General features: G+C 52.0%; 1 protein-coding gene across 1 annotated transcript in view; it reads left to right on the top strand.

The window, feature by feature from the left end:
- Positions 1-24018, top strand: part of LOC116971611 (proteolipid protein DM beta) — a 52814-nt gene that overhangs the window by 18269 nt on the left and 10527 nt on the right. Inside the window, exons 2-6 of the mRNA XM_033018847.1 lie at positions 4129-4342; positions 15144-15300; positions 16786-16939; positions 18927-19003; positions 22281-22346. Coding sequence (XP_032874738.1) covers positions 4129-4342; positions 15144-15300; positions 16786-16939; positions 18927-19003; positions 22281-22346 — 668 coding nt within the window. The remainder of the gene's footprint in view (positions 1-4128; positions 4343-15143; positions 15301-16785; positions 16940-18926; positions 19004-22280; positions 22347-24018) is intronic.

Genomic DNA, 24018 nt, shown 5'->3' with positions numbered 1-24018 from the left:
GAGGCAGTATACAAAGAATCGCCACATTTCCAGCCCCATTTTGTACCTTGCAAGCACAGAGTCTAAACTTGGCTGTGAAGGCCCGTTGTCGTGGTGACGGCACTGGGTGGGAGTTGCAGGGTGGGCCGGTCCTGGCCTGGCGATGTTGTCGGTGTCTCCACCGCTGCTCCACGTGTCTATGTCGCTGCAGGCCACATCTGGTCCACACACCCGGTCTAACTGAGCCCCAGGCTGCTGCTGGGCCTCCAGTGAGGACTGGTCTAACTGAGCCCCAGGCTGCTGCTGGGCCTCCAGCGGCCCACTCCACCTACCCCTAGGCCTGCAAGCACAATAAACACAAGATCACTCACCTCCTGTAGCCACAACTCCGCTTCCATGTGCTGAGGTCATTGCCACTGGCTTCCCGTAGCGTTTCTGAGTTTGCGGGAAGCGATCTCCCAGCCCATCCACTCGCACCAACCTTCCCCTTCACCATCCACCCCCTCACCTTGTTCTGGGCCTCAGGGTTCTTTGGAACTCTGAACAGTACGTTACGGGACCATAATCATAATCATACTTTATTAGACAAGTATGTTTTGCAACATATGAGGAATTTGATTTGCCGTACAGTCATACTAATAAAAAACCCCCAGAACACACAAAACACATTTTAACATAAACATCCACCACAGTGACTCCTCCACATTCCTCACTGTGATGGAAGGCGAAAAAAAGGTAAACCTCTTCCTTCTTAGTCCTCCAGCTGTCGGGGGCCTCGATCCTTCCGTTGACGGGACGATCTTACCAGGGCTGCCAACATTGGGTGAGAGTTGGGAGTGAGAAATTTGCGAGAGACCAAGCCCGAGGGAGCATCACGACCGGGGGGGGGGGGGGGGGGGGGGGGGGGTGGGGGGTGGAAGGAGGGTGCCCCCTCCCATTGGTACGGAACATTTGCATTTTTCAGCTTGAAATTGTGCAATATGGTGCATACTGTTGTGAGTAATATAACTTACACTTGAATGCAATATATATGCTTTAAATTGGATTGGAGCGTTTTTGATAGGGGGGATGCTGTGTGATCACTGATCACTGGCCTTGGGGGTACCCAGTGAGGGAGTGGAGCAACCGAGTGGGGAGAGGGTGGAAGAAGGGTAGGAACATTTTGAAATTTGATGTATTAAAATCATGTTTTAGTGCACTGTAGAAGTATGATTTTAATGTTTTTTGTATGAAGTATTTTTAAGAGGTAACTTTTTAAGGGGTAACTTTATCCACACAAAGGGCGATGGGTGTATGGAACAAGCTGCCAGAGGAGGTAGTTGAGGCAGGGACCATCCCAACATTTAAAAGTTAGACTGATAAATGGATAGGACAGGTTTGGAGGTATGGACCAAAAGCAGGTAGCGTAGCTGGGACATGTTGGCGGGTGTGGGCAAGTTGTGCCGAAGGGCCTGTTTTCACACTGTATCACTCTATGACTACATTATACCTCCACCATGCATGAATGCTTCAAAATCAAGTGATCGAGTTTTATTGCCATATACTCAAGCATAGAAACATAGAAAATAGGTGCAGGAATAGGCCATTCGGCCCCTCGAGCCAGCACTGCCATTCAATATGATCATGGCTATTCATCTAAAATCAGTACCTTTCCTGTTTTTCCCCCATATCCCTTGATGTTGTGAGAGAACTAAATGTAACTCTCTCTTGAAAACATCCAGTGAATTAGCCTGCACTGCCTTCTGTGGCAGAGAATCCACAGATTCACAACTCTCTATGTGAAGAAAGTTTGTCCTCATCTCAGTCCTAACTGCCCCCCCCCCTTTATTCTTTAACTGTGACCCATGGTTCTGAACGCCCCCAACATCGGGAACATTTTTCCTGCAATTACAGTAAGTGAAAATCTAGCAGGCAAGCAGGATGCTTTCTCCAACCACCTCCATTTGAAGTCCACTATCTTCCACCGTTTCTACCCAGTGCTTGGTACTTACTTCCAGCAGCCACTGGTTGTCCTCCAGAATGACCCGAGCCGCAGCCTGATCCATGCCGGTCACCTGGGCAAATTCGACACAGAGACTCTCTCTCTCTCCCCCCTCTCTTCCGCTCTCTCTCCTCTCAACCACCCTCACTCTCTCTCCCCCTCTATCTCTCCCCTCCCCCTCTCTTTCCCCTCTCTCTCTCTCCCCTCCCCCTCTCTTTCCCCTCTCTCTCTCTCCCCTCCCCCTCTCTTTCCCCTCTCTCTCTCTCCTCTCTCCCTCCCTGTCTCTTCTCTCACCCCCCCTCTCTCCCCTGACTCCCCCTCTCACTCTTTCCCCTTCCCTCTTCTCTCTCCCCCTCTCTCCCTCTCCACCCTCTCTTTCCCCCCTCTCTCCCCTCTCTTTCCCCCTCTCTCCCTTCCACCTTACTCTTCCCCCTCTCTCTTGTCCCCTCTCTCCTCTCTCACTCTCCCCCTCTCCCTCCCCTCTCTTTCCCCTAACTCTCTCTGTCCCCTCTCTTTCCCCTAACTCTCTATCCCCCCCTCTCTCTCCCCCTCTCTTTCTTCTCTCTCCCCCCCCTCTTATCTCTCCCCCTCTCTCTCCCTCTCTCCCTCGCTTTCCCCCAACCTCTTTCTCCCTCCCTCTCTATCTCCCCTCTCCCTCTCCACACACTCTCCCCTCTCTCTTTCCCCTCTATCTCTGTCTCTCCTCTCTCATCTGTCTCTCTTCCCCCCTCTCTCCTCCTCTCTTCCCCATTTCTCCCTCCTACCTCACTCTTCCCCTTGCCCTCTCTCCCCTCTCTTTCTCCTCTGTCTCTATCTCTTTTTCTTTGCCCCCTATCTCTCTCTTTCCCCGGTTTCTCTCCCCCCCCTTCTCCTCTTCCCCTTCTCTCTCCCATTCTCTCCTCCCTCTCCACCCCCTCTCTCTTCCCTCTTTCCTCCCTCTCATCCCTCCCTCACTTCCCCACCTCACTCTCCCCCCTCTCTATCCCCTACCTCTCTCTCCCCCTCTCTCCCCCCCCTCTCACTTCTCTCTCTCCATTCACTCCCCCCCTGTCTCTCCCCTCTCTCTCCTCTCACCCCCCTCTCTCTCCCCCCACTGTCTCCCTGTCTCCTTCCCCTCTCTCTCCACCTCCCTTTGAGAGTCTGTCCCTTCGGCACAGAGACTCTCGCGGCAGCGGCGCGACGCTTCCGACGGCTCCGACGCCCGGGACATGCACTGTCCGGAGTGCTCCACGGCCAGAGCTGCAGCGAGCGACACGCCGGCCCCGGCAAACACTCGTCCGTCCAGGCTCCCCCCATCTGTTCCGGTCCCATCCCTCCCGCAGCCCCTGCTCTCCAACACCCGCGGACCATGCAGTTTATCCGAGTTTTCAAATTTTCATTGATCACAAAATTTCTCACCACTGAGCGTGAGAAATTTCTGATGAGCGTGAGGGCGTGAGAGTTTGCTTGAGGGCGTGAGTTGGCAGCCCTGATCTTACTCTCGTAGCCGGCAACGGGACCACAATGTCTGTACCCAACATGATGCCGTTAAACTAATCTCCCCTGCCTGCAGTGATCCATATCCCTCCATTCCCTGCATATTCATGTGCCTATCTAAAAGCCTGTCTAACACCACTATCGTATCTGTCTCTCTCCCACCCCTGGCAGCACGTTCCAGGTACCCACCACCCTCTGTGTAAAACACTTGCCCCACGCATCACCTTAAACTTTCCCCCCTCACTTTGTAGCTATGCCCTCAAATGTTGGATAATTCCATTCTGGGTAAAAGGTTCTGACGATCTAACCTATCTATACTCCTTATTATTTTATATACTTCTATCATCTCCCGTCAACATCTGACGTTCCAGAGAAAACAATCCAGGTCCGTCCAACCTTTCCTTGTAGTTAATACCCGCTAATCCAGGCAACATTCTGGTAAACCTAAGATAGACGCAAAGTGCTGGAGTAACTCAGCAGGTTAGACAGCATCTCTGGGAAAAATAGGGTAGTAATTTCAGGTCCCTTATTCTCCACAGATGCTGCCTGACCTGCTGAGTTACTCCAGCACTCTGTGTCTATCTGCAGTTCGTGGTTTCTACATTCTGTTCACCCTTCTCTGCAGCGTCTCCATGGCATTAGCTGCGATGAACCTGTTGTACTGAGGACAGTATTGGCTGCAGGTTGCTGAGCCTTGCTCTGTTGTGTTGCAGGATGCTTCGAGTGTTGCATCAAGTGTTTGGGTGGCATTCCCTACGCCTCGCTCGTCGCTACTATCCTCCTCTACGCGGGCGTGGCCCTCTTCTGTGGCTGTGGCCATGAAGCTCTCTCCGGGACCGTCACCATCCTGCAGAACAACTTTGAGTTGGTTCGAGGTGCCGGCGACACCATCGATGTCTTCACCATGTGAGTAACCTGCACATCCCCTCTCCCTCTCCTCATCCCTCTCTCTCCCCCTCCCTCTCTCTCCATCCATCTCTCTCTCCATCCCTCTCTCTTCCTTTTTTTTTTTTTTAAATTCCAAGACTTTATTCAACACATCAAATAATACAACAGATCACGTCATACACAAAACGAAATTACATTATACCAAGTGTCATTATAGTACAACATTACAATCATTATTCACAATACTCTCAACCCCACGCGGTGACCAGCGCCCACGGAATACCTTCAAAGTCCCCGTGAACACCGCATGTTCCCTCTCCAGGGACACACGTGCACGGACGTAGGCCCGAAAGAGGGGCAAGCAACCGACTCTTGCCTGACCATCCATCGCCTGCTGCCTGGACCCGCGTATGGCCATCTTGGCCAGGCCCAGGAGTAGACCGACAGGTAGGTCCCACCCTCCCACTTGGCTCTCCCCACACCCTGATTTGTGTCCAAACACAAGAACCGTAGGACTAAAATGTAACCAGAACTTTAGGAACAACCCCTTCAGATATTGATACAGGGGCAGTAGCCTCTCACACTCCATATAGACGTGGAACACGGTCTCTTCCTCGCCACAGAAAATACAGGCAGCGGACGAGTCCGTGAACCGACTCAAAAGTTTGTTACATGCCACCGCTCTGTGCAGCACTCTCCACCCCAGGTCCCCAATGTAAAGGGGGACAACTCGCGTGTAGAGGGACCCCCACTGGGGACCTTCCCCGCCTTCAGGTGGTAACACCGTCCGCCATGGTGTGTCGGGATGGAAGACGAGGGCAAGGAGGTGCAGAATGTGCAGGAACATTCTATACCGTGAGCGTCTCTTCGCGTCACGAAACGGCACGCTAATCATCTCCGAAAGGCGGCTCAGGTTGTGTGGAGCCGGTGCCCGAGATATGTCCCGGAACCGAGGCCCGATGAGCAGATCTGACGGAGCGGGTAAGAGCTCATTCAAAACCACTCTAGGCTCGCGCCTCTCCTCGACACCCGCCATGATTTGGTGAGGACCGGCCACTCCCGCAGCCGCAACATCCCCCTCCCCTCGTGGAGCAACACGCTGGCTGAAAACAACCAGATTCCTCACTCTTAACACATCCCGGTAGGAAACAGGCAAGCCCCTTAGGGCGGGTCGACTGATGCCCGCCTCCGGGAGCCGCGAGACCCCCCTTAGACAACGACCCCGTCGGAAAAAATACGTGGCCAAAACGTGCCATCTGGGGGGGGTTCTCTATATACAAATACCTCCTCAGAGTCCTGAGGCGGAGAGCCGCCACCTGGGTACGCACGCATACCAAGGACTGGCCACCCTCCTCTAACGGGAGACTCAGGACCGCTGCGGAAACCCAGTGCTTCCTATTTCCCCAAAAGAAGTCCACCAGCTTCTTCTGTAAAGCATTTACAAAAATGGAAGGTGGGACAAGAGTAGCCAGCCGGTACCATAACATGGAGGCCACCAGCTGGTTTATGACCAACACCCTCCCCTGAAAAGAAAGAACTCCAAGCAGGCCTGACCAGCGCCCCAGCCTGGCAACCACTTTCGTCTCCAACTCCTGCCAGTTTGCCGGCCAAGAATCATCAGTGGGACTCAGGTACACCCCCAGATAGAGGAGGTGCGTGGTGCTCCACGCAAACATTACCATCTCCTCCGGCAGGGAGTCCACCTGCCACTGACCCACTAAAAGTCCAGAGCACTTGCTCCAATTAATCCTGGCAGAAGATGCAGCCGAGAATATCTTCTGGCAATCACGCATCCTCCGCAGGTCACCAGGATCGGTGAACATAAGGAGTACATCATCGGCATATGCCGAAAGAACCAACTCCACCCCCGGGCCAGGTAGGGCCAGGCCTGTCAACCTCCTCCGAAGAAGACACAGGAACGGCTCCACACAGACCGAGTACAACTGACCTGACATGGGGCACCCCTGACGGACCCCCCTCCCAAAATGAAAGGGAGCCAACAAGGCACCATTAACCTTCACAAGGCACTCCACTGCAGCATACAAGAGGCGGACCCGGGCCACAAAATGCGGTCCAAATCCGAACGCTTGCAACGTTCCGAAAAGGTATTCATGCTCTACCCTATCAAAAGCCTTCTCCTGATCAAGAGACAGAAAAGCAGCTGACTGACCAGTTCCCTGTGCTAGATGAATCAGGTCCCTAACCAGGTGGATGTTATCCTGAATGGACCGACCAGGGACTGTGTAGGACTGGTCATGATGAATCAACTGAGACAGCACGGAGCCCAGGCGATTTGCCATCGCCCGTGCAAAAACTTTATACTCTGTACATAGGAGAGAGACCGGGCGCCAGTTTTCAACAAGCGGAGTTCCCCCTTCTTGGGCAGCAGGACAACAACTGCTCTACGCCATGAGAGGGGCATCTCCCCGGTCGCCAGGCTCTCCCCCAGAACCAACATGTAATCACCCCCCAGGATACCCCAGAAAGCTCTTACAAACTCTACCGTCAGCCCATCCATCCCGGGGGACTTACCCCTCCTGAGCTGATGCAATGCACAAGTCAACTCCTCCAAAGATAAAGGGCCATCAAGAAGTTCGGCCACCTCCCTATCCATAATCGGTAGACTCTCCCACAGGTCCTGCTGAGCTTCCCCGCTGACTCCACCTGCGGAGAACAGGGACCCATAAAAGGACCTGACCAAGGCACTAATCCTCTCTGGATCCGTGACAGAGGAGCCATCATCTGCTAGCAGCTCCACGAGCTGTTTGCAGGCTCCCCGCCCTTTCTCCAGAGAGAAAAAGAAAGGCGAAGCTCGATCCAGTTCGTGCAGCATCTGGACCCGCGCCCTCACATAAGCGCCTCGGGACCGCTCAAGTTGCAGGTTCCTCAAGGCTTCCTTCTTCTCATGAAACACACCCCATTCGCAAGAGTCACCTCCAACCTGACCCAGGCGAGACTCTGCGTCCATCAGCTCCCTCTCAAGCTTCTCAACCGCTGAGTCCCGCCGCCCGGTCGACCCCCACGTGTATTCCTTACAAAAAATACGGATGTGAGCTTTCCCCACATCCCACCACTGCCTAAGGGAAGAGAATCATCTCTGCCTCTCTCTCCACCTCACCCAAAACCGACTGAATGACTCCCGGAAACACCGATCCTCCAGCAGCCGGTTATTAAAGTGCCAGTACGCAGACCCGGCCCGAGCGCACGCTGGATTAAAATCCGCACGCACCAGACAATGGTCCGAGCACGGCACCAGCTGCGTTGAGGCCACTGAGAAACGGGAAACAAACGCTCGGGAGATATATATTCGATCAATGCGGGAACCACCGCCCCCAGACCTCCGCGAAAAAGCAGTGCAGTCTGGGTTGAGGTCCCGCCACGCATCAACCAACTCAAAAGAATCAATCAACCCTCTCAGCTTCTTCGCAACAGCAGGGGCACACTGAGTACCAGAACGATCTCGCACCTCAAGTGTGCAGTTAAAGTCCCCCCCAAGGAAGACACACTCTCCCCGATCAATAGTGCTCAACAGAGCACTCACTTCCTGAAGTAGGCCTGCCTGCATCGTGCCGGAGCTTGGGGCATACACGTTAATGAAATGCAACGGCATGCCATCCAGGCTCACTGCCAGATGGAGCAAACGTCCTGGCACAACTTCTTGCACTTTTATAATATTGGGCAGGAAATTCTGAGCCAACAGAATGGCCACCCCACTCGAATTTGAGCTAAGATGACTCATATAGACCTCACCTTCCCACTCCAATCTCCAGGTGGGTTCATCACTGACAACAGTATGCGTCTCCTGCAGAAAACACACTGCAAATTTCCCCTCCCTAAGGACCGATAAAAGCTGGAATCTGCGAAAACTCGCTCTACTCCCGTTTAAGTTTAGGGTAACTAACGTGAATGCACTGGTACATTAAATTGAAATCCTCACACTTCTCCTCCTGGGCTCTGTAGCCCTCTCTCTTAGGAGCCCCAAAAAGCCCCTAAGCTGGCACTGCTCAGAGCCAGGAAGATCACTATCCTTGGTGGCAAGGATAGCCTCGAGAGTTTCAACTAAGGCCGACAGATCAGCCCACCATCTCTTAGCAGCATCAATCTTTTTCTTGTTGGTACGGCTTGTTTTTAAAAACTCCCGCACCTCACAGATAACAATTGCATGAGACTCGTCCTTGGTTCCTGGGCTATCGTCCAAGTTACTCGCACCTGACACAACACGCTCAGCATCACCAAGGTCATTTTCAGAAGTCGAAAGACCAGAGCTCTCTGGAATTTCACTAACCCCTTCACACAAACTGGCCCCATCCCTCTCCCCCTCCTCCGACATGTCACCACCCCCATGATCAATGCCGGGGAAGGGTCCCGAAGCCCCTATCCGCATCACGCAGCCCACTGACTGGCTGGGCTCCTGCGCTCTGTCCTCACCCTCCACATCTATACCTGGGGAAGAGAAAACAAGAGGCACCCCCAGGGTCTGTGGTAAACTGGCACCCGCAGAATCCGAAAGAAGGTCGCTGCCTGAAACAACTCCGACCTCCACAGCACCGAAAGCACCCCCTCCACTGGCAACACCCAGAGGCTCTCCACCAGTCTTTTTTCTCTCCCCTGCCAACTCAGCCGGCAGTACAATACACGCCTCGGCACCTCCACTGGCTCCAATATTGAGCACTGATTGGTACACCATTCCCCCCGGCCCCCCTCCCTCGGGCTGACTCTACTCATCCCCCGTCTCAGGGTCTACACTACCAGGGGAGCTTGCCCCACCCTCCTGCGTGCTAACACCCTTAGTAGGCCTCTGAAACGAGGGGACCTCCTCCGACCCAGAGGACGCACCCCCAGGGGAGCCAAGATCAACACACGATGAGATACCTCCCTCGGAGGGCCCCTGAGACGAAAGGACCTCCCCCCGCCCAGAGGACACAGCTCCAGAGGGGTCTACCCCGTCACCTGACCCTGTGGTACCCTCGAGAGATCCCTGAAGCGGAGGCTCAACCTCCAACCCAGAAGACGTCATTTCCTGACCTCCAACCACATCGGTGGTGGAAGGACTGGAAAACTGCACCCTTACTTTGGACTCACGTCCTTGCTCTTCCTCGCCTGGCCCAACCCTCCTTTTTGTCCCACTAGCATGCGGCGGTGTGGTGACCTCCATAAAGAAAGGGTCTTCCGCCTCCGCACTACCCCCAGCCACTTTACCACCCGCACGTGTTACCTTCCCTACTCCTTTCAGAGCCACCTCAGCTCCTTGCTTCACCACGGCAGTTTCACTCTGGGCCTCCCTGGAGCTGACAGGTGCCCCTTGGGTGATCTCCGCACTCGGCAGTTGCACACCCGCCTGCTTTTGACTCGCTTGGGTGTTCTTTTTCTGCTTATTCCTCTTCTTCTACTGCTGCTCCCATTTCTCTCCACCCTCCCCCTGTGCCTCACCTTCAGCCACCGCCACAGGTTCAGGACGTAGGGGGCGGGGGCCCTCGCTGCCCCGGGTCCCCAAGGCGGAAACTGCAGACCCAGAAGGGCTATCTCCGCCGCCCCGGATCACCGAGGCAGAGCCGGCAGCCCCAGCCAGGTCCGCAATACCACCCCGCCCCACCGAGGCATGACGAGCCACCGCTGATGGGCCAGCAGTGCATTCCTGGGCCGCTGTGCTAGAAGTTCTGGCAGCGACCCCGTGATTAGGACATTCCCTACGGAGATGTCCATAACAACCGCACGCATGACACCGTGCCTTTCCCCAACTCCAACGCACGGTTCTAGGGAGACTCCTACACTCCACCTCGAAACTCCCCTCATTGCCTTCCCCCTCCCCCACCTTCACGAACACCCTCCTTTTGAAACTGAGAATCCCTTTTTCCTCCGGGTCCCCCCCCAGGGTGCATGAGCCTAAAGCACTTAGACCGCACCTCCCCAATCTGAGACAGGTGTGGAATGAGTGTCGCATCCGGAATACATGTAGGGCAACTTCGCAGGAGAACCGGTCTCACCCTGGACACCCATCGGTCCACCTGTATATGGACCCCCCCCCCCACTGAAATATCCCTCTCCACCACTGTGGCCACAGCCTCCCGGTTCTTCAATATCATCTCAACCTTTCCCCTCTCGAGCTCGGAAGAGACAATAGCCCCCCTGCCAAGAAGGGGGGCTAGAAGGGAAGCCTTCGTAATTGCTCCCCTGGACATCTGGGGCCCAGTTTGAACCGAGATACCAAAACTGTCCCAATCCAAGTCAACATGAGGCTCATGTTCAGATGGCCTCACTTCCTCTGCTGATGTCACTGCTGCGTAGCTCCTCGCCTTCGGCCGCGCCCCCTCCATCGCCATCCGGGCAGATGCACAAACCAGCTCCCGGCACTCCAGCAGCTCAGCAAATTAATTCCCAGGGACAGTCACAGTCCAAAGCAATCCTCAAAAAGCAAATTCCTCCAGCTGAAGAAGGAAAGTTCCAAAACTCGTCCACGCCAAAAAGCCAGCTCGCCCTGTCTTGCCGAACACCAAAGCACCTTCTTCACATTAAGCCAGGCAGCCGCACTGTGCAAAATGACTTTAGGGCAGAGAATCAGTGCCAAAAACACAGCAAAGGCACTGAAACACTTCAAACCCTCGATATCCAGGCACTCTTGGCAGTCCGCCAATGACAGCCGCACCCTGCTCCCTCGACAATGTAGAAAATTATCAAGGGATTTTCACGCTAAATGGAGGAGTTTTTTAAAGCATTGGCCAGTTTCAACAGTCCAACAATAAGTTAGACTATGAAGCCCCTCTGCCTCTGTTCCTTTCCCAGCGACAGAATCCTTCAAAGGCTGCTTAAAACTTCTCAGCCACTGGAGCTGAGAAAGACACAGCCTGTCTCTCTCTCTCTCCCTCTCTCTCTCCATCCCTCTCTCTCTCCAACCCTCTCTCTCTCTCTCCATCCCCCTGTCTCCCTCTCCCTCTCTCCCCATCCCTCTCTCCTTCCCTCTCTCTCTCCATCCCTCTCTCTCTCCATCCCTCTCTCTCTCCATCCCTCTCTCTCCATCCCTCTCTCTACGCCGGGCCAGATTTACGTATAAGCTTCACAAGCTTAAGCCTAGAGCCTCGAGATCCAGGGGGGCCTCGGCAGGGCTGGAGTTACCTATAGGCTTCATAGGATGAAGCCTAGGGCCTCAAAATCTTGGGGGAAGTCGGTGATGCAGTAGCAACGCAAAAATGACGCTGTCTCTCTGCGAGTGCGCAGTGGGCCCAGGCGGGTTCAGATCTCCATTTGTACTCCACACAATCACCTCGATGCCTCGTGTCTACTCCAGGTAAGTAGTGGAATATTGCGTTGCGGGAGTGCCCGTTTCTCCAGGCCGGGGAGGGGAGGGGGGGGCTGCGGTGCCTCGCTGCCTCGCTGTGTGGGAGGGAGAGAGAGGGGGGATGTGAGAGAGGGAATTGGGGGTTGAGAGAGGGAGGAGAGAGAGGGAGGGGAGGGGGAGAGAGAGAGAGGTGGATGGAGAGGGAGGGGAAAGGAGGAGGGGGGAGAGGGAAAGGGGGATTATCTTTAGTGAGATTGCAAAATTAAGGTAGGTTTTAGAGCTATTATACACTCTATATGAATAATATCAAACAATTGGAACTACTTTCTTTTCCTTGATAAAAATAATGAAAAATATGAATTCCATAGCTTGCGACTTTCATTTTGCATCATATTTTTAATGTGCACACACTAACACAGTTGAACAGTAACAGGCAATCAAATCAACACACAAAACATTTTCTAAAAAAAGGTTTTATTTACTGCAAAAATGTACAGTATTTTATTTGCAGTGTTTGCATGCTCCTTCATAACATTTTACATAACATTTAACAGTACAACATGATTATTAAAACAAGGACAGCTTCAATTCTTAATTTAAAAAAAATACAACAATGAATCCAATCATCCCATTCCAACCACTGTTGACTCAACCAAAATTATTTCTGAAATATTGGTCATAAATTTGGTGCAAAAATGCGCGAAAATAACTCAGAGAGTATCTAAAACCCCAGGTAGACAAAAGTGCTGGAGAAACTCAGCGGGTGCAGCAGCATCTGTGGAGCAAAGGAAATAGGCAACGTTTTGGACCAAAACACTTCTTCAGACTAAAACCCCACAGTTTCCAGGGCCCTTAAGCGTGCATTTATTTCACATAATTTGTTTGTAATCCTGCCATGCCGCCCCTCCTTTTTGAAAAGCTTTGTACGGGCCTGGTGTATAATATTTTTGACTGTCATAGGCCTTTCTTACATATGCTGTCACAAGCACTGTAGTCCCTTAAGCAACAATTCAGTAATTTTCCTTGCCCTCCATTTCAGAATAATAGTGTTTTAAGCCGATAACTCGACACTAGCACTGGCAATAAATATCTCATTGGCCACGCTCGGCTGCACATCGGTGTCAATCTGGTGGACTCTTCTATCTTCCTCTCGTCGTGGGGGTGGGGGATTGGGAGAGGCCTCACGTGGAATAGCTTAGGGCCTCTCTTCATGTAAATCAGGCCCTGTCTCTACGTCTCTCCCTCATCCTAATCGTCGCACTCATTTCACTGTCTTTTTAGTTTGTTTTAGAGATACAGCATGGAAACAGGCCCTTCAGCCCACCGAATCCACGTCGACCAGCGATCCCCGCAAACTAACACAATCCTACACACACAAGGAACAATTTACATTTTTACCAAGCTAATGAACCTACAAACCTGCACGTCATGTTGCCCGCCTCCCCATGGTGAACCCTGTCAACTGACAACAAACAGAGACAGCAGCAGAAATAACAATGAACCAACAAAGGCAGCTTGCAGCCCTAATGCTTGTCGGCACGGACTCGGTGGGCAGAGGGTCTATTTCCGCACTGTTTCTTTAGGAGAAACTAAACTAACCTAATCTAAACTAGTTTTTGTGCTGGTAGATTTATTTCATTTTGAAAGTTGTGCAGAGATTATAGGTATAATAGTTCTTGGATATAATCTCGGAGCCATGAACCAGGGGGTAGTGCAGGCATTCTGAGCTCTGGAGGTGTCGATGAAATCCAACCGTACCATGGTTCCATTCACATTGGCATCATTTCAAGGGCTGGCCAGCGTAAGATGCAAACGCTGACGTTGATGGGCTCCATAATCTGATGACACAAACACACTCACAACAACACGAGAAAACAGGAGGTAGAAAGCATTTTATCGGGATGCATCACAGCTCGGTTTGGGAACAACTCCGTCCAAGACCGCAAGAAATTGCAGCGAATTGTGGACGCAGCCCAGACCATCACACAAACCAACCTCCCTTCCATTGACTCCATCTACACCTCACGCTGCCTCGGCAAGGCCAGCAGCATCATCAAGGACCAGTCACACCCTGGCCACTCCTTCTTCTCCCCTCTCCCATCAGGCAAGAGGTACAGAAGTATGAAAACGCACACCTCCAGATTCAGGGACAGTTTCTTCCCAGCTGTTATCAGGCAACTGAACCATCCTACCACAACCAGAGAGCAGCGCTGAACTACTATCTTCCTCATTGGTGACCCTTATCATGTATCTGTACACTGTGACGGTAGTGGCATTTTTGTCTACCATAGACTAGTCTATCTTCAGTTTAAACCAGCACCTGCTGTTCACTCACACATAGAACAGTACAGCACAGGAACAGGCCCTTCGGCCCACAATACCTGTGCCGGACATCATGTCAAGCCCAACTCTTATCTGCCTGCACGTGATTCCAATCCCTCCATTCCCTGCATATCCACGGGCCTATCCAAAACTCAGTTTAAACACCACTATCGTATCTGCCTCCACCACCACCCCTGGCAGCACATTCCAGGCACCCACCACTCTGTTTAAAAATCTAGCCCCGCACATCTCCTTTAAAATTTGCCCCTCTCTCCATAAAGCCTTGCCCTCTAGTAATTGAATCTTCCACGCTGGGACATTATCTGTCCACCCTGTCTATACCAGGGGATACAGTGCAGGTTTGATATGTTCATCGTGTTCATTTGCAGAACCAGGGCACAGTGTAACGTTTTCCCATTTATGTATTGATCAGAATCTTGTGTTTGTCTATTTTAGTTTGATGGTGTTAAGATTATTGAACCTCATTCTGTTACCATCAGTTGGGTCCGTTTCCCCCTGTTGATGTCAGTCTGCATCCCAGGGACACGATTGTTCTACTATTGAGCTTGTGATGAAGCCGTTTCTGAGACCTCCCATCTCCATCCCTGGATCATCGCCGAACTCATTTTCAGATGGGTGGGACTTAATGACAAACCAGAATGTCACGCTTCTCATAGGTTCCAGGAGCACAATTAGGCCCATCAAGCCTACTCCGCCATTCAATCATGGCTGATCTAACTTTCCCTTTCAACCCCATTCTCCTGCCTTCTCCCTGTAACTCCTGGCCACTCCCTCTTCTCCCCTCTCCCATCAGGCAACAGGTACAGAAGTGTGAAAACGGACACCAGATTCAGGGACAGTTTCTTCCCGGCTGTTATCAGACAACTGAACCATCCTACCACAACTAGAGAGCAGTGCTGAGTCCACCTCATTGGTGACCCTCGGACTATCTTTAATCGGACTTCACTGGACTTTCCCTTGCACTAAACGTTATTCCTTTATCATGTATCTGTACACTGTGAATGGTTCGATTGTAATCATGTGTTGTCTTTCCGCTGACTGGTTAGCACGCAACAAAAGCTTTATACTGTACCTCGTTACACATGACAATAAACTAAACTGAAACTGAAACTGAAACTGAAGCCTCCTCCTTGTACAGGGTCCCTGGTGTCAGGAGTCTGTCCACTCTACAATCATCTGAGTCTTGTACATTTGTCCCTGCAGGATTGACATCTTCAAGTACGTCATCTACGGAATAGCAGCGGCCTTCTTTGTCTACGGAATCCTCCTGATGGTGGAGGGGTTCTTTACAACTGGGGCCATCAAGGACCTGTATGGAGACTTCAAGATCACCACCTGTGGGCGTTGTGTCAGCGGCTGGGTATGGAACACACATCACTGTTGCTGCATCCCTCCCCGTGTTGGCCCACAAGCTCATTAGTGATAGGAGCAGAATTAGGCCATTCGGCCCATCAAGTCTACTCCGCATTTCAATCACGGCTGATCTATCTCTCCCTCTCAACCCCATTCTCCTGCCTTCTCCCCATAACCCCTGACACCCGTACTAATCAAGAATCTGTCAATCTCTGCCTTAAAAATCTACCTCTGCCATAAAAATATCCATTGACGGCCTCCAATGAATTCCACAGATTCACCACCCTCTGACTAAAGAAATCCCTTCTCGTCTCCTTTCTAAAGGACCGTCCATTAATTCTGAGGCTATGACCTCTGGTCCTAAAGGTGTCCTTTGGCCATAGTAGGGGAATAAAGAACCAGAGGTCATGGGTTTAAGGTGAGGGGGGGGGGTTGGGTTTAATAAGGACCTGAGGGATACCCTTTCCCCACAGAGGGTGGTGACTGTGTGCAACGGGCTGCCGGAGGAGGTAGTTGACGCTGAGACTATCACAGCATTTATAAGACATTTGAAGAGTCAACAGTGTCTTAATGATGCAGTTCTGCTTGCCCCATGACGTGAAGGATGAGTAGGTTATAGAGAGGCTGCAGATGAGTCTGGCTCAAGGGCCGAACGGCCTTCTCTGGCACCTATTGTAGGTCAGTGGGAGATGGGTCAGTGGGGGGTGGGTCTGGATCAGTGGGGGTGTGGGTCAGTGGAGGATCGGTCAGTGGGGGGTGGGGGTGGGTCAGTGGGGGGGTGGGTCAGTGGGGGGTGGGTCAGTGGGGGCTGGGTCAGTGGGGGCTGGGTCAGTGGGGGTGGGTCAGTTGGGGGTGGGTCAGTGGGGGGGGTGGGTCAGTGGGGGCTGGGTCAGTGGGGGGTGGGGGTGTGGGTCAGTTGGGGATTGGGCAGTGGAGGTCAGTGGGGGCTGGGCCAGTGGGGGCTGGGTCAGTGGGGGCTGGGTCAGTGGGGGCTGGGTCAGTGGGGGCTGGGTCAGTGGGGGCTGGGTCAGTGGGGGCTGGGTCAGTGGGGGCTGGGTCAGTGGGGGCTGGGTCAGTGGGGGCTGGGTCAGTGGGGGCTGGGTCAGTGGGGGCTGGGTCAGTGGGGGGTGGGGGTGTGGGTCAGTGGGGATTGGGCAGTGGAGGTCAGTGGGGGCTGGGCCAGTGGGGGCTGGGTCAGTGGGGAGTGGGTCAGTGGGGGCTGGGTCAGTGGGGGCTGGGTCAGTGGGGGCTGGGTCAGTGGGGGCTGGGTCAGTGGGGGCTGGGTCAGTGGGGGTGGGTCAGTGAGGGCTGGGTCAGTGGGGGCTGGGTCAGTGGGGGCTGGGTCAGTGGGGGCTGGGTCAGTGGGGAGTGGGTCAGTGGGGGTGTGGGTCAGTTGGGGATTGGGCAGTGGAGGTCAGTGGGCTGTGGGCAGTGGACAGTGGTTGGTGTCCGTGGGTCCCACCCAGCTCTGACCGCTCGGTTTCTCTTGCAGTTCATCATGCTGACGTACATCTTCATGTTGGCGTGGTTGGGAGTGACAGCCTTCACCTCACTGCCCGTCTTCATGTACTTCAACGTCTGGGCGCTCTGTCAAAACATCACCCTGGTCGACTCCACCGACCTCTGCCTTGACCTCCGTCAGTTCGGTAGGTGCCTGCCGGAATGTTCTCTCCTCTCCCCGCCACCCAACTGTCTCCACACGCCATCTCCCTCCATAATCATTCTTTATTGGTCAAGTATGTTTTGCAACATACGAGGAATTTGATTTGCCGTACAGTCATACCAATAAACAGCAACAAGACACACAAAATACATTTTAACATAAACATCCACCACAGTGACTCCTCCACATTCCTCACTGTGATGGAAGGTGAAAAAAAGTTCAATCTCTTCCCTTCTTTGTTCTCCCGCGGTCAGGGGCCTCGAACCTTCCGCTGTCGGGACGATCGTGGCTCCTGTAGCCGGCGGTCGGGCCCTCCGCGTCGGGGCGATCAGCTCCTGCATCGGGGGAATCTCAGCTCCCCTGCGCCGGGCGATCGGACCCTGGGTCGGGGTAGTCGATCCTTCTGCGTCATTGGAGCTTCCCGACATCGGTCTCTACCCGAGACTGCGAGCTCCTCGATGGTGGAATCCGCAGGCCACGGTTAGAGCATCGGTCCCAGGCAAGGGATCACAGGCTCCTATAGTAAGTCCACAGCCCCGCGGTGGGGCTCAAAGTCAGTCCTGAGCAAGGCCGCCAGCTCCATGATGTTAGGCCGCAGAGCGACCGGAGATACCATCCGGAAAACAGTCACATCACCGGCAAGTTAAGAGACTGAAAAAATGTTTCCTCCCACCCCCCTCCCCCCCCACCCCCCACATAAAACAAACCAGACAACATTAACACAAACTTTTAAAACCCACTAAACATAACAACAAACAGAAAGACAGACAGACTGGTGGCGAGGCTGTCATAGTTGACGGTGCCACCTGGTGGTATGACTGGAGATCTCCCCTGGAGATAGTGGTCTCGGCAAATGTGGACTAGGACAGATGTGGACTGGGGCAGATGTGGACTGGGACAGATGTGGAGACTGGGGATAGATGTGGACTGGGGCAGATGTGGACTGAGGCAGATGTGGACTGGGGCAGATGTGGACTGGAGCAGATGTGGACTGAGGCAGATGTGGATGGACAGGTGTGGACTGGGGCAGATGTGGACTGGGACAGATGTGGAGACTGGGGACAGATGTGGACTGGGGCAGATGTGGACTGGGGCAGATGTGGACTGGGGCAGATGTGGACTGGGGCAGATGTGGACTGGGGCAGATGTGGACTGGGGCAGATGTGGACTGGGGCAGATGTGGACTGGGGCAGATGTGGAGACTGGGGACAGATGCAGACTGGGGCAGATGTGGACTGGGGCAGATGTGGACTGGGGCAGATGTGGACTGGGACAGATGTGGAGACTGGGGACAGATGTGGAGACTGAATAGATGTGGAGACTGGCAGCAGGTGCGCTTTGGGTCAGGATCACACGTGGACACGGTCTCTCTCCCTCCCTCCTGCCCACCAATGTGCCAGCACCAGACCCTGTGGTGACGTGTAACTGGGCCTCTGATGCTGGCGTTTGCCAATTGTCACAGAGACCGCTTGTCACCACCAACCCACGGATGGTGCAGTACAGTACTTTATTTGTCTCGTTTACAGAGTACAGTGAGATTCATTGTTGTACACAGTTCAGTACAATATCACTGTACATAAGCACTTAGATACATGTTAGATCAGCATCTCAGTACAGTACAGGTGTACAGCAGCAGTACACTGAGACAGTTTACAGAGTCGCCGGTTTGGGGCCATTTACAAGTCCCTGTAGTATTAAGTGCAGTGATCTTGATCTGATGAAGGTCTGTTGTCCTGGCAGCATTGCAGGGTCGGTAAATTGTAAATTGTCTCCAGTGAGTAAAAGATAGCGTTAGTGTACGGGGTGATCGTTGGTTGGTGCCTAGGTGGGCCGAAGGGCCTGTTTCCGCGCTGTAGTTCTAAACTAAATAGTGTGCAGGGTGATCGCTGGTCGGAGCGGACTCGATGGGCCGAAGGGCCTGTTTCCGCACTGTATCTCTAAACTAAACTAACCAGATGTTCCTGTTCCAGGTATCGTCCCCATTCACGAGCAGAAGACGATGTGCGCCTTGAACGACAGCTTCAGCAAACTCTGCCAGTCCACTGATGTAAGTCAGAAGGTCATGTGATAGGAGCAGAAAGAGGCCATTCGGCCCATCAAGTCTACTTCACCATTCAATCATGGCTAATCTATCTCTCCCTCCTAACCCCATTCTCCTGCCTTATCCCCACAACCTCTGACACCCGTACTGATCAAAAATCTATCTACCTCTGCCTTAAAACAATCCATCGATGGCCTCCACAGCCGTCTGTGGCAATGAATCCCACAGATTCACCACCCTGCAATCTACATTACATATAGGGTTCCTTCATCCCTTCCCACCCAGGTACCTTCCCCGGCAACCGCAGGAGATGAAACACCTGTCCCTTTACCTTCCCCCTCACCTCCACCCAGGTACCCCAGTAGTCCTTCCAGATGAGATACAGGTTCACGTACACCACCTCTAACCTCATCTACTGTATCCGCTGTTCCTGGTGTGGGCTCCTGTACATCGCGAGACTAAGCATAGACCCGGCCACCGTTTCACTGAATTCTCCACCAAGGTCTACTGTGTTCCTCCATTCCCTCCCGCCTCTCCCCTGTGCCGCACCTGGACACCCTCTGCTCATCTGCTTATAAAAAACCCTAATCCCCCGCATCCACCTGTCACTTGTCCCCACCACAATCAGCCAGGATGCTGCCTGACCCGCTGAGTTACTCCAGCACTCTGTGAAATGTCATCTATCCATGTTCTCCACAGATCCTGCCTGACCCGCTGAGTTACTCCAGCACTCTGTGAAACGTCACCTATCCATGTTCTCCACAGATGCTGCCTGACCCGCTGAGTTACTCCAGCACTCTGTGAAATGTCACCTATCCATGTTCTCCACAGATGCTGCCTGACCCGCTGAGTTACTCCAGCACTCTGTGAAACGTCACCTATCCATGTTCTCCACAGATGCTGCCTGACCCGCTGAGTTACTCCAGCACTCTGTGAAACGTCACCTATCCATGTTCTCCACAGATGCTGCCTGACCCGCTGAGTTACTCCAGCACTTGTGCCAGGTGACCAGTGGAAGTCCTCTCTAGACTTTAGAGTCTTCACATTGCAACGCCCTGAATTATCTATAAAACCTCCAAATGTATCACAGATTATATACTCGCTTTCTGCTTCATTTCCGCTCATGTAATTGGTTCATTGATCTATTCCCATCTAGTTTGTTATGTCAACTTGTACTAGTAGATGACAGTCATAAAGTCATAGATTCACTGCCCCTAGCAATGAAGGCAAACATACCGCAGCCACCTTTCCCACCTTATCTACCTGTGCTGCCACCTTCCGTGAGCTATGAAATTGGACTCCAAGATACCTCTACACATCAATGCTGTTAAGGGTCTTGCCATTAACTATCAACATTCCCCTTACATTCAACCTCCCAAAGTGCAACACCTCACACCTGCTCAGATTAAACTCCATCTGCCATTTCTCAGCCCATTTCTGCAACAGCTCTGTATCCTGATGTATCTTCTGACAGCTTTCCTCACTGTCTGTAACTCCTCCAATTGTGGAGTAGTCAGCAAACCCATCTACATTTACACCTAGATCATTTATATATATATAATATATATCTATCACACACAGTAGAGGTCCCAGCACAGATCCCTGCGGAAGTCCACTGGTCACAGACCTCCAGCCTGAATATCTTCCTTCCACCATAACCCTGACTCTCTGCCATCTATGAATGAGCCAGTTCTGAATCTATACAACCAAGTCATCGACAATCCCATACGTGTGATCTTCTGGGTCTGAATACCATGAGGGACTCTATCCAAAGCCTTACAGACATGCATGTAGACAACATCCACCACCCGACCCCATCAAGTTCCTTCATCACCTTCTCAAACTTCATGAGCCACCACCTGCCACGTACAAAGCCATGCTGACTGTTCCTAATTTACCCGTTCTCCACCAAATGGGAGGAAATCCTTCCTCGAAGAATCCACTCCCGTAGTTTCCCTACTTGACCTCAGCTTTGCTTAACAACATAGAAACAAACAAACATAGAAAAACAGATGCAGGAGTAGTCCATTTGGCCCTTCGAGCCAGCACCGCCATTGAATATGGTCATGGCTGATCATCCACAATCAATACCCCGTTCCTGCTTTTCCCCCCTTATCCCCTGATTCCTTTAGCCCAAAGAGCTAAATCTAACTCTTTGAAACATCACTAATCTTGAATACATCCAGTGAATTGGCCTCCACTGCCTCCAGTGGCAGAGAATTCTGTGGATTCATAACTCTCTGGCTGAAAACTTTTCTCATCATCACAGTCCTAAATGGCCGAGCCCTTATTCTTAAACCTTATTCTTGACCTCTGGTTCTGGATTCCCCCAACATCGGGAACATTTTTCCTGCATCTAGCCTGTCCAATCCTTTAAGAATTTTATATGTTTCTATAAGATCCGCTCTCATCCTTCTAAATACAAGTCTAGTCGACCCATTCTTTCAGCGTATGTCAGTCCCGCCATCCTGGGAATTAACCTGGTGAACCGACGCTGCACTCCCTCAATAGCAAGAATGTCCTTCCTCAAATTAGGAGACCAAAACTGCACACAATACTCCAGTTGCGGTCTCACCAGGGCCCTATACAGCTACAGTAAAACCTCCTAAACTCAAATCCTCTTGCAATGAAGGCCAACATGCAATTAGCTTTCTTCACTGCCTGCTGTACCTACATGCTTACTTTCAGTGACTGATGTACAAGGACACCCAGGCCTCGTTGCACCTCCCCTTTTCCTCAACAAAAAAACTGACATCATTCTGATCTTCCTTTTCTTAGAGTTCATCCACGCGATCTTTAAATCTTTCCCATTGCATCTCCACCGTCAACCCTCCAAGTATAATTTGCCCGTCTATCCGAGCCAATTCCCATCTCATACCTTCAAAGTCTTCTTTCTTTTAGTTCAGGACCCTAGTCTCTGAATTAACCCTGTCACAGAAACATGTCTGGGCATGTATGCAAGGAATGATCATTCTCTTGACTACATACATGTGCTATGTATGATGGTTGTTCATGCTGCTGACTACATACATGTGCTATGTATGATGGTCGTTCATGCTGCTGACTACATACATGGGCCTTGTATGATGGTCGTTCATGCTGCTGACTACATACATGGGCCTTGTATGATGGTCGTTCATGCTGCTGACTACATACATGGGCCTTGTATGATGGGCGTTCATGCTGCTGACTACATACATAGGCCTTGTATGGTGGTTGTTCATGCTGCTGACTACACACATGTGCTATGTATGACGGTTGTCTTTGTTCTTCTGCCTCCTAGCTGAACATGACGTTCCATTTGTTCATCGTGGCCCTAGCTGGGGCGGGAGCTGCCGTCATTGCTATGGTGAGTACACGCGTGACCCACTGCCAGACACCGCGTGTGGCGTGATCTGTGTGTTGATGTGTAAATACCACTGGAACCACTTTGCACTCAGAAAACCGTGGACACACCACATGCCCAGGAAGTCACAGAGTCACATTGTCCTGCATTTGTTTATTGAATGGCCCTGTCCCAATGTAAGGAAGTACGAGTAGGGATAGTAGAACGGCAGGTACGAGCGGCCTCATTGCCTTTGCGGAGGTGGGAGGGAAAGCGTCGGAGGGAGGGAGGGAGGGAGGAAGGGAGGGAGGGAGGGTTAGGATGGGTCAGAGAGAGGGTTGGTGTTGGCCCCCAGACCGATCCAATACAGTACATGCTGCTCCATCAGCACCACACGGGCAACATGCTTCATGGTGCTCAGAGCACAGAACACAGACTCAGTGGGTCAGGCAGCATCTCTGGTGAGAAGGAATAGGTGACGTTTCACAGAATGCTGGAGTAACTCAGCGGGTCAGGCAGCATCTGTGGAGAACATGGATAAGTGACGTTTAACAGAGTGCTGGAGTAACTCAGCGGGTCAGGCAGCATCTGTGGAGAACATGGATAGGTGACATTTCACAGAGTGCTGGAGTAACTCAGCGGGTCAGGCAGCATCTGTGGAGAACATGGATAGGTGATGTTTAACAGAGTGCTGGAGTAACTCAGCGGGTCAGGCAGCATCTGTGGAGAACATGGATAGGTGACGTTTAACAGAGTGCTGGAGTAACTCAGCGGGTCAGGCAGCATCCCTGGACCACAGGAATGGGTGATGTTTCGGGTCGAGATTGTTCTTCAGACCTGAGACGTCACCCATTCCTTCTCTCCAGAGATCCTTACATCGGTAGTGAGTCGATTGTTAAAGATGTTATAGCAGCACATTTGGAAAGCAATGACTGGATCGGTCAAAGTCAGCAGGGATATATGAAGGGGAAATCATGCTTTACTAATCTTCTAGAATCTTTTGAGGAAGAAACAAGTAGAATGGATAAGGGAGAACCAGTGGATGTGGTGTATCTGGACTTTCAAAAAGCCTTTGACAAGGTCCCACACAAGAGATTAGTGGGCAAAATTAGAGCACGTGGTATTGGGGGGAGGGTATTGACATAGATAGAGAACTGGTTGGCAGGCAGGAAGCAAAGAGTAGGAATTAACGGGTCCTTTTCAGAATGGCAGTCAGTGACTAGTGGGGTGCTGCAAGGCTCGGTGCTGGGACCCCAGTTATTTACAATATATATTAACGATTTAGAAGAGGGAATTAAATGTGACATCTCCAGGTTTGCGGATGACACAAAGCTGGGTGGCAGTGTGAGCTGTGAGGAGGATGCTATGAAGCTGCAGGGTGACTTGGACAGTTTGGGTGAGTGGGCAGATGCATGGCAGATGCAGTATAATTTGGATAAATGTGAGGTTATCCACTTTGGTGGCAAGAACAGGAAGGAAGATTATTATCTGATTGGTGCCAGATTAGGAAAAGGGGAGGTGCAACGAGACCTGGGTGTGCTTGTACATCAGTCACTGAAAGTAAGCATGTTGGCCTTCATTGCGAGAGGATTTGAGTTTAGGAGCAAGGAGGTCCTACTGCAGTTGTACAGGGCCATGGTGAGACTGCACCTGGATTATTGTGTGCAATTTTGGTCTCCTAATTTGAGGAAGGACT

The sequence above is a fragment of the Amblyraja radiata genome, chromosome 3, assembly GCF_010909765.2.
Source record: "Amblyraja radiata isolate CabotCenter1 chromosome 3, sAmbRad1.1.pri, whole genome shotgun sequence".
Lineage (NCBI taxonomy): Eukaryota > Metazoa > Chordata > Chondrichthyes > Rajiformes > Rajidae > Amblyraja > Amblyraja radiata.
The sequence above is the reverse complement of the archived record's forward strand: the minus strand, read 5'-3'. Positions and strand labels throughout refer to the sequence as shown.